Genomic DNA, 11225 nt, shown 5'->3' on the forward strand with positions numbered 1-11225 from the left:
CTGCTCTGAGACCATCAAGACATACTTGTTCTGTCATTATCTCCATGCTCATCCCAAGTGCCATGGACAGTGTCCAGGCAGGGATGAGACAGGATCCAGCAGCTGCCCCTCTGCCCCTTTTCCTCCTGGCCAGTCACAGAATCATAGAAATTTCGGGGTTGAAATGGACCCTACAGATCACCTAGTCCCAACCCCCTGCCCTGGGCAGGGACACCTCCCACTAGACCAGGATGTTCGAGGCCTCAAAGGAGAGATCCCAGCTTGGGATCCTCAAAGGATGATCCCAGGCTTTTTCACCTCTTCACCTCACTAACAGGTGCATTTCACCCCCTCCACAGGTGACCAAAATCTAGTTTCAGGCTCTTCAAGCAGCCAGCTCAGTGTTTGGAGATGTCCTGTCCAGGGCTTGGAGTTCTCCTTCAGCTTGGCAGTGACTCAGGATCTCTCCACAGCTGGAGCCCCAGGAGCTGGGGAAGGTCTGGAAGGCTCAGAGGAGCTTCCACAAAGGTGCAGAGGCACCTGGCCACCAGCACTAATCCTCAAAGCCTTGAGCACCATCTCCTGGTCACTGCTGGATTCAGTGGCAACTTCACCTCCTGTTTCCACCGTGTCACCATCCCTGCACAGCCTGGGGGGGCAAACCGTGTGTGCAGCCAAGGGAGAGGCAGGTGGGAGCCCTTCAAGACATGCACAACCCTTCAGCAGGGTCATACACTTGCTGTCACACACACACAGATGCTATGAGCCCCCCAAGCTCCTCTCCTGGGAGCAGCCCTTGCTGCTGCTCACTTCTTCCTTCCAAGCTGTAACGGGAACAAACTGGCACAGCCACCTTGGCACATCCTGTGCCACCATCTCTGCCTGGTGGCAGTGAGCAGCCAGCACAGGATGCTGCTGGAAAGCTCCAATCTGCTCACCCCACACACTCCCATGGCTCTAGGCACTGGGAGACAAGGGCACTGCTCCCCACAGTGTCCCACGCTGTGCGATCCGTCGGGATCACTGCTCCCTGTGGAAATATCACAGTTGGCAGAGTTCAACCTTTTGGCATGAGGGAAAGGAAGATAAATGCTACCAGTCCCCTCAGAGCCACAGGAGTCCTGCATCTATCTAATTGCACTTCATAATGGATTCAGCAAACCATTAATTATCAGATTATATTTTAGGAAGCTGCAGATAAAAAAGCTTTATGAAACTTAGCCTTAAAGGGACCAGAGTGCTGCAATGAGGGTGTTGCATCGTGCTGGCACCAGAGGAGCAAACTTTACAGTAGGTAACTGAGTGTATTTGACCAGGCAGTGCCCCATGTGCCACGGGAATGTCCATGAGCACAATGCTCCATGTGCTGTGGGAATGTCCACTGCAGTCACAGCAGATATCCCACACACAGACACCTTCATTAATGTCAATTCAGGGGCCCTGACATGCAGGCACAGCTCCTTCCCCTTCCTCAGCACATCCCTGGTGAATCAGAGGCTGCTGGAGGTCTCAGGGCTGTTTGGGATGCCCAGACCTGCCTAGGACTCTTCTTCCTAAGTCAGCCCCAGCAAAAACATGGATCAGATCAGACCTGCCCTGCACAAGGTGCCACTTAAATGGCTCCAAAGTCACTGAGCACAACTCCCAAGATGTCTCTGCTGGAGAAAAGAGGCCCAAAGGTCAGCTCTGTGCTGGAGTTCTCTAGCTGCACAATGGTATAGGGGAGAGCAGCAGATGACACAAAGCAGCAGAGATGATACCTGTGAGCACATCACTGATTCTGCCACAAAAACCTCCATCCCAAATTCTCAGCACAGCTTGTTCCAACCCTGGCAGTGTTCAAAGCCAGGTTGGCTAAAGCCTGGAGCAACCTGCTCTGGTGGGAGCTGTCCCTGCCCAGGGCAGGGGTTGGGGCTGGATGATCCGTAAGGTCCATTCCAACCCCTAAAATTCTGAGATTCTTTGGTTTCCCATACCCATGCCCAGCTTTGTCCCCTCCCCTCCATTCCCAGAGGTGGAGGAACACACATGAACACACCCAATTCCCACCTTCTCCTCTACTGCTTTATTTCTCCTGTGTTGGGAGAGACAAGTGGTGCAGCTCACCTGAGCTGCTGACTGCAGGGACACTTCCCAGGCCCTTGTGAGTGTCCAGGAACCTCTCCTGTCCCTGGGCATGCTGTGCTTGCTGCATGCCTGGGATTGCTGTCCCAAAGAAACCCTGAATGTCCCAGCAGAAGCAGCACCTTGAGTTCCTGAACAAGTCTAGTGCACACCAGGTGCCAGGCACAGGCACCTGCCACTGCCTCTCACTTGGCTTCTTCACGGTTCAGAGTGACTTTGTCACCAAACAAGTCCTCCATAGTCACTGCCACCAGCTCACAGCCAATTTGGCTCACTTGGGATTCAAGTAACGCCACAAAGACTTGTGAGCCAGTTTGTTGGGCCTCATCCAACGAAATGATGTGCTCTGCTGCTCCTTGCTCTGCTGTCTGAATCACCTGAGTGGAAGGAAAATGACCTGAGAGTCAGACAGGTATAGCACCACCTTCCCCAAGATCCCTTTGCTGCCCACACCTCTCCCAGCCCCAGCTCAGGTAATAGCATTTAGCTTCACACCACAGGTCTGCAATTACAGCAGGCATGAGACTAATGGGAAGCACCAAACCACACACAGCAGTGATGCAAGAGAAGGCAGGAGAGTAATTTAAATATTTCTCTCCACAAAATTGCTGTAATTTAGCTCCACAAGCAGTCCTAGACAATAAACACACTGTGATTATGCACTGGAGGAATGCCAGCACAGGGAATCTTGCCCACTGGGCTCCCTCACCCAAGGAGTTATTCTCCACTGATGGCTGAGGTGATGAAGAGGATGAGTTCAACCTAACATTCAGCCTCCAACTCCATAGCTGTAAATCTCAAGGGGTGTCATAGGGGTGTTAACAGCCTCTGAGCAACCAGGCACCTCCACACAGACTGTCAGTCCTCCTCCTCAGCTCCTGACAGCCAGGACTGAGCTACAGCCCCACCACTGAGAACACCTCCCACAGCACACAATCCCAGAGCACCGTGGGACTGGGCAGTGCTGGTGGCACAGCTCAGTGTGAGCCAACAGTGTGCACAGGTGGCCAAGGAGGCCAAGGGTATCTTGGCCTGGCACAAGCACAGTGTGGCAGCAGGACTAGGGCAGGGATCATCCCCCTGCACTGGGCACTGGGGAGGTCCCAGCTCAGTGCTGTGCTCAGCTTTGGGCACTCACTGCCCAAAGGCCATTGAGGCTCTGGAGCGAGTCCAGCCAAGGGCAACGAGGGCAGCTGGGACCTCCTCAGGGAGACACTTCTTCTTCTTCTTCTTGGCCGTTTCCACCAACCCATGGACCTCCAGCTGATGCTTCTCCAACTCCTTCTTGGTCGATGTGACCTCACTGCACTCCTTACACTGGATCTGCTTTCCTCTGGCCACTCGACAGCATTTCATGTGCACCTTCAAGCAGCAGCAGAAGTGGAAGGTCTTAGCACAGGCTTTGCAAACAAAACTCTTCTTGAAATCTTTGTCTTGGGATTCCTTAGCTTCTTTGGCACTGTCACCTCCTGTCTTGTCCTCATCTTTGTCCAGAGCTTCAACTTGGGATTCACTGTTCACCTTCCACTTCCTGATCCCGAGTTTCTCCTCACTTCCCTCAGTCAAGAGACCTATGGAAAGAGCAATTACTGTTTTGATGGTGTCCAGTAGGAATGAGCACCTGCCCCTGGGTCTCCCATCTCCTGAATGGTCCTACACAGCCAGTTGTCCCTGCACAGCAGTAACACATCAGACACACTGTCCCATCACAGTAGTGCACATGGCTCTGCCCAAAAGTGGCTGTGGCCATGGATGAAAGACTGAGCCTTGAATTTCTCCTCCACTTGTACCAGGGGCTGATTTTCCCAAGAGCTTCCTCCTCAAACTGTTGATTCCAAGCATTTGCCTCCTGCTCAGCACACGAAGTTAGTTATTCTTAAATGTTTGAAGACCTGAGCCTCAGGTATGACACTGTGTAAATCTGCCACTGAGAGTGGATTTCCAGCCCTTAATTACAAGAAACCTCAGAAACACTTCACAAACACAAACTCTTTGAAAGGGAACAGATAATCTTGCTATGACCCTTTGAGTCTTCTGCTTGGGGCCCTGAGGTATTTTAAATTGCTCATTACATCCATTTCTTACAAAGCCTAATGCTTCCCCCAGTCCCTCAAACACCATCTCAAAAAGCACAAGCTGGAAAATTCACCCAGGATCTCAATCTACAGAAAAGTCCCACAGGGAATGGACGTATGGAAGAAATCAAAATACAAACAGATATATTTGTCTTCTTTGCTATAATGAGAACCAGGGAACTGTGTGACCATGGAAACCAGCACAGACTTCTCCTTTTGCCAATGTACAGGAAATTCTGCTTGCAAAACTTCATCTCAGCCTTCCCCACTGTGGGAAGAGCTCAGCACAGTGTCTCCCTGTACAGTGTTCCCCAGCACAGTGTCCCCTACACAGCACTACTGCCCTGGATTTCCAAAGAACTAGAAATCAGGTGGCATATCCCAACAGACCTGGAAAATACAGACTATTCAGAGTTGGAAGTGCCCTTGAGGATCATCAGTCCAACCCCAATACACAGGACATCTCTGAGAATCCCACCCTGTCCCTGAGAGCATTGGCCAAACACTCCTGGAGCTCTGTCAGCCTTGGGGCCGTGACCACTGCCCTGGGGAGCTGTTCAGTGCCCAAACACCTCTGGGGGAACAACCTCTGCCTGATATCCAACCTAACCCTCCCCTGACACAGCTCCAGCCATTCCCTGGCTCCTGTCCCTGTCCCAGAGAGCCTTTGGCAGAGCTGCCCCTGCACTGCCCCTCGGGGGCAAGTTGGATCCAGCCATGAGCTCTGTGCTCAGTCTGCTCTTCTCCAGCTGAACACACCAAGTGCCTCAGCCACTCCTCATGTGGCTTCCCCTCAAGGCCCTTCCCCATCCTCCTGTTCCTCCTCTGGACACTCCCCAAGAGCTTTAGCTGTCTCCTGTGCTGTGCTGCCCAAACTGCACACACCACTCGAGCTGAGGCTGCCCCAGCACAGAGCAGACAGGACAATCCCCTCCCTATCTTCAGATGCCAAGTGATCACCCATAACCTGTGAATACATCAGAGGAGAACAGCAAACTGGAAATTGGTTTCCAGTTCATCCTGCTTTGTCAAGGTCACCTTGACCTATCACCTCTAAGGTCTCTTCCCATATCCCTACAACCACTACTGTCAGGTTTTCTGACCTCAGTGAAAAGGGATCTTTAAACCTCCCAGTTAGATGATAACTGTCTTTTTTCTTAAACACAAGACCATGGCAAGGAAAAGCCTTTCTGGAGAGTTCTTGACACATTTGTGACATTTGAAAGTGAGATGTATCTTGACAAACATGATCTCCCAAGAAGTGACTGTAGAGAGCCCTGGAAAGCAGATGGCTAGAGAGGAGGTTATGGAGTTGGCTAGAAGAGCCAAACTCCATACATACACCAGCTGCCAGCAGTGACAGTACTCCAACTACAGCAGGGACCCAAGGAGAAGCCAACAGATTCCATGTTGTACCTCCACCAAAGAAACCAACTCATTACTTTGATAGTGCTGAGCATGGTTGGGGATGGATGCAGACAGGTTCCTTCACAGGGTTCCCTATGCCTTCCAAGTGCCTCAACTCACCTAAATTAACTGCTAGAAATTTTTGAGGATTTTTTTTGTTGCAACAGATATGCAAACCCTGTTGTTTTCAAGAGGAAATGCAAACTGTCCCCATCTCCCTGTAGCACACATGTTCTCACAAGTGGAAGGTCTCCTCTCTTTCAAGAGGGAGCTCACACCCCTCAGCCATGAGGCCACAGTTATCACTCGTGTCTCATGCCACGTGGCTCTTGGGCCATAAAGCCACCTTGGGGCTGGAAGCAGTGATGTCAGAGCTGAGATTGGCCTCAGAATGAAGATCTGGAAGTTCAGCATCAAGATGTGTAGGATGCCACAAAGGGGTTGGTACCTGGCAATCCTCCTCTGGACGCTCCTCTGGACACAAAACCATCCAGAACAGATGTTTTTGCCAAGTAAATACCATTTTCCAGGGCTTTTGTTTTTGATGTTGCTTCTTGCTTGATTTCGTCTCAACCTTGGCTTGAAGCCCTGCAAAGACATTCAGTGACAGCAGTCTGCTCTCATTGATATTTCTGCCAGAGAGGCATCTGCCAGAGCAATTGAGCTGCCTCCCCAGGCCCCTCTGGTATGCACTGCAAGGTGCCCAGGAGCTTGTGTGGGCTGCACAGACACAGCCACGTGAGTTGTTGTTGGCTCACCTGCTCCAGAGCCATCAGGGCATCAGCCCTGGCACATACCACGGTCACACAGGGTCGAGGGGAGTGGGACAAGTGTCTGCAGCATCCCAAGGAGACAAAATTAATGGCAGATAAGAAGGAATCACCTTTTCTCTGGAAATCAGTGCCATGAGCAGGTGAAAAAGCTCGGCTGGATTGGTGGCAGCTCTTGGGGGAGTTAGAAGAGGACCTAGATCTGATCATGAAAAATGATACTAGATATAATGTTTTCCCTGTTAGGGTGTTCAGGCACTGGAATAGGGAATGGCCCAGGGAGGTGGTGGAGTCACCATCCCTGGAGGGGTTTAAGAGGTGTCTGACGTGGCACTGGAGGATCTGGTTTAGGGTTTAGGGGTTACAGAAGTGACAGGTTAATGGTTGGACTCAGTGATCTTCGAGGTCTCCTCCAACCTTGATGATTCCATGGCTCCATGAATGCTGGATCTGCAGTGCAGGACATCTCTCAGGAGACCACTGAGGCAAGGAAGGGGAGCAGAGCATGTGCTGTCACCCTCCAAGCTCTATGGCTAGAGCAGTCAGTGAGATCCTTGGTTTCTTCTCCCTGGGCCTTGCTGCCAGTCAGTCCCACCTTCCAGCCCAGCAACACTTCCTCACTGCTCAAGACCACAGGCACACTGACAAACCCAGTGTGCACAGGGAGGGGGCAGGTCACCCTCTGCTCTCCCCAGCACAGGGCCAACACTGCCTCCCCCTGTCCCTGCCAAAGCCACGAGGGCTGTGTTCATTCATAAACACTAATGGCCCTGATCCAAACCTTCAGACAGAGTCATTAAACCTTCTATCCCTAAAAAGCCAAGACATGAATACCAACCTGCTCCACTAACTCCCCAGCAATCTGCTGGCATTCCCACACTGCCCATCAGCTAAGCAGCTCTGGCACATGAGGAGTGGGGATGGACTGAGCTGAACCAGTGCCTGTGCTTGGATAAAAACCACACTGTGCACATCCCAGTAGACTTTGCATTCCAAAGAAGCTGGATATGCTGGGAAACTTGATGCCATGAAAATGTATGTGAGCAAACAGAATAAGCAAGTCACATTTGCATCCTTTCCAGGAGAACACACAGCTGCAGTTACCTTCCTTGCCCTCTCTTATCCTTGTCATTAAAGCACCAAATTCAGTGAAGCATTTTTCCTTCAAACGCTGGATGCAAAGATGTGACTGGGCTCAGCTGGAAAGCCTCCCACAGCTCAGGGCAGGGCTCACACCTGCCTCTGTTCTGGAGTTCACCAAATCCCTCTCTGCATAAGGGCCCAGGGAGTCCTTGTTGATGAAAAGTTGGATCTGAGTCCCAGGGTGCCCTGGCAGCCAGGAGGGACATGGTGTCCTGGGGGGCATCAGGCAAGGCATGGCCAGAGGGAGAGGGAGGGGATTGTCCTGTCTGCTCTGTGCTGGGGCAGCCTCAGCTCGAGTGGTGTGTGCAGTTTGGGCAGCACAGCACAGGAGAGATCTAAAGCTCTTGGGGAGTGTCCAAAGGAGGGACAGGAGGATGGGGAAGGGCCTTGAGGGGAAGCCACATGAGGAGTGGCTGAGGCACTTGGTGTGTTCAGCTGGAGAAGAGCAGACTGAGCACAGAGCTCATGGCTGGATCCAACTTGCTCCCGAGGGGCAGTGCAGGGGCAGCTCTGCCCTCTGCTCTCTGGGACAGGGACAGGAGCCAGGGAATGGCTGGAGCTGTGTCAGGGCAGGGTTAGGTTGGATATCAGGCAGAGGTTGTTCCCCCAGAGGTGTTTGGGCACTGAACAGCTCCCCAGGGCAGTGGTCACAGCCCCAAGGCTGACAGAGCTCCAGGAGTGTTTGGCCAATGCTCTCAGCACAGGGTGCATTGCTGGGGTGTCCTGGGGCAGTGCAGGGGTTGGACTGATGATCCTCAAAGGTCCCTTCCAACTCTAATTATTCTGTAATCTTTCCCTCCTTCTCCCATCAGAATGTCTCTGATTTTGGGATTTGAACAGAAATATGAGTGGTTATGGATGCACTCTCAGTTCTGCTGCTGTGCCAAGGAGCTCCAGGACCAGAGCACACCCTGTGTGCTCTGTCCAGGACCTCTGTATTAGAGGACAGCACAGGACAACAAAGGTGCCTGCAGTGAATTCATCAGCTGCTGGTACAATCCAACCCTTCCCTCCCTTCTCATCTCCAGGATAAGAAATATTTGTGCTTCTGTTTGTTCAAGCTGCAATTTGAGGAGATTCAGCTCTGTGTAATTAAGGAATGCTCCTCCCTGGAATGGGTATTACCAGGAGATAATTAGCCATGCTGGGAGTGTGGTGTTTCGAGAGAGCACTCGTGCTGAACAAATGCCAGAGCAAAGTGCCTGTCGGGAGTGTTTGCTACAGAGGAAATTAGCAGCATTGTGAGCACAGTTTTGCTTTCTATTAAACACTCATTTACATTGCACTGCATGGTAATTTAGTTTGTAATTTTCATGTGACTTCAGAGTCCCTCTCGATCTGAATTGCTCAGGGGTGTGCCTAAACCCACCCAAATTGGGAAGGTTGTCCCAGCAGGGCAAAGATGGGCTGCTGAGTCCCTGAGCCAGCACAGGCAGGCAGCAAACAGGCAAACCCCACCAAAACAGACACAAGGACAAGCATGGCCATCCAAGGGAATCATATCACCATCCCTGGGAGTGTTTCAGAGGTGTCTGGATCTGGCACTGGAGAATCTGGTTTAGGGGTTACAGCAGTGACAGGTTAATGGTTGGGCTTGATGATCTTAGAGGTTTCCTCCAACCCTGATGGTTCTATGGTTCTATGTCTACTGGGGACACTAGGTATGGGACTCCCATCAGCACACTCTGTTCCACAAAGCAGTAACTACCATGAGCAGATCCACCTGGACTGAGGACAGAAGCACGGCCCAAAGGTATTTCCTTCCCACCTCCCTCAATCACAAGGAATTGCAGGTGAGACACTGTACTTAGGATGATAGAGATCTCTGAGAATATCAACTCCAACCATTAACCTGTCACTGCTGTAACTCCTAAACCAAATCCAGACACCTCAAACACCTCCAGGGATGGTGACTCCACCACCTCCCTGGGCAATTCCCTATTCCAGGGCCTGAACACCCTCACAGGGAAAACATTTCTCCTACCATCTCCTCTGACTCTGCCCTGGCTCAGCTCAAGGCCATTCCGCCATTCCCTCTAGTCCTCTCCAGGATATTTAATGGCAAGACATCTAAAACTTTGGGGAAGCTTTAGCTATTTACTTGCAAAGCCAATCAGTGCTAGAAGTTGAAGCCACCAATGGAAGTTTAGTCTACCCATACCTTTGCCATCAGAGACATCTGCTGTTGCCACCAAGTTGTCCAGCAGAAGGTGGAGCCCAGGGAATGAGGCTTTCACAGCCCCCAGAAGTCTGACCAAGCTTTCCACTCTCAGGGTTTTCTCTTCCTCCACCTTCCTGAGCAGCTTGTCCATGGCTTCCCTCTGAGAGCTGCCTTCACAGCAATCCAAATCCACCTGCAACAAAGAAACAGCCACAAAGCTGTCTGGGAGACCTTCCTACAGACTCTTGGATTGCAACAGATATCCCAAAACCAGGAACAGTGTCACAGTACCGCAATAAATCCATACCCACTGCTTCCACAGTGATTAACTGGGAGGTGAGGGGGGTGCCAGTTGCAGAATACTCAACCTGTCCCAGGTGTATCTGATGTGTGTCACCTTGAAAACCAACCTGGTAGGTTCTTCCACCAAGTCCAAGCTTGGAAGTGGCTGACAAGCAAGCAAAGTTAAAAGGAAACAAAAATAGACTTAAAGACAATGTTCAAACCAACATCTCCTGCAATATTTTTAGCAAATACTTTTAAACTGAGAGTCTCTTTTGCCTCAACTCCCCAATTTTTCTGCTGCCACCAAAAAACAGATGGGCAGGGAAAAAATGTTCTCATTATTTAAATAAGCATCTAAGAATTGAATTATTATTTCTATGATGAGGCCACATGAGACAATACATGAGCTGCATCTCTTCCATGAGGTGCAACCACTGTAGCTTGGAAAAGCTCTAGGATACCAATGAAATTCCAAGGCTCCTGCAAGAGAGTAGTTGACAAAGAGAGGTTGACCTCCTCTCCACCAAGGCTGTGGTCCCCAGCAGGACTGTGCAGGGCACCAGCCCAGCTCCCTGCTGACACAGCCACTGCACTGCACACTCCATCAATAAAGTGATTAAGATCTATCCTAAAACGAGTTACATTTGTGCTCCCCTTCCCCTGGTTGGAAAGCTCTTCCACAGCCTTATTCCCCTGCTGATTCTTCTCATTTCCAGCTGAAATTTATTCATAGCCAGTGTATGCCCATTTGTTCATGTGCCAACATTATCTTTTAGCTTAAAAAGCCTTCTAAACCCTCTGAGGTGTTACCCACCCTTCCTCTCCAATTTCATTATAAGACCATGATCATATTCCCTCTCAGTCTTCATTTCACTTGTCTAAATAAGGCAACTCCTCTCCTAAATAAGCTTCTCCCCTGCCCTGATGTTCCCCCTGCAGATCTGTCAGGCTGCAATGTAAATTCACCTGCTTTGAACTGCACTGGAACCGCACACAGAAGTTTTAGATGAAGTCTTAACACTTAGCTCTTGTCACTGCCCCCACACCACCACATCAAGCAGTTCTCACTGCTCTGTTCTCCAGCCACAAAATTCATAGGACCATGGAATTGTTAGGGTTGGAAAAGTCCTCTAAGATCATCAAATCCAACTGTCAACCCATCACTGCCATGTCTACCACTAACCCTCGTCTTCCAGTGCCACACTCACATGGCTTTTAAATCCCTCCAGGGAAGGTGACTCTCCCTCTGCCCTGGGCACCTGTTCCAGGGCCTGACCACTC

The 11225-nt window shown here is 50.9% G+C and overlaps 1 protein-coding gene across 1 annotated transcript in view; it reads right to left on the bottom strand.

Moving 5' to 3' along the window:
* Positions 1-2288: 2288 nt before the first annotated feature.
* Positions 2289-11225, bottom strand: part of ZBTB40 (zinc finger and BTB domain containing 40) — a 23143-nt gene continuing 14206 nt past the window's right edge. Inside the window, 3 exon segments of the mRNA XM_009082874.1 lie at positions 2289-2480; positions 3304-3674; positions 9660-9852. Of these exon segments, the coding sequence (XP_009081122.1) occupies positions 2289-2480; positions 3304-3674; positions 9660-9852 (756 nt within the window).

This window comes from Acanthisitta chloris, unplaced genomic scaffold (assembly GCF_000695815.1).
Source record: "Acanthisitta chloris isolate BGI_N310 unplaced genomic scaffold, ASM69581v1 scaffold1159, whole genome shotgun sequence".
NCBI classification, from domain to species: Eukaryota; Metazoa; Chordata; class Aves; order Passeriformes; family Acanthisittidae; genus Acanthisitta; species Acanthisitta chloris.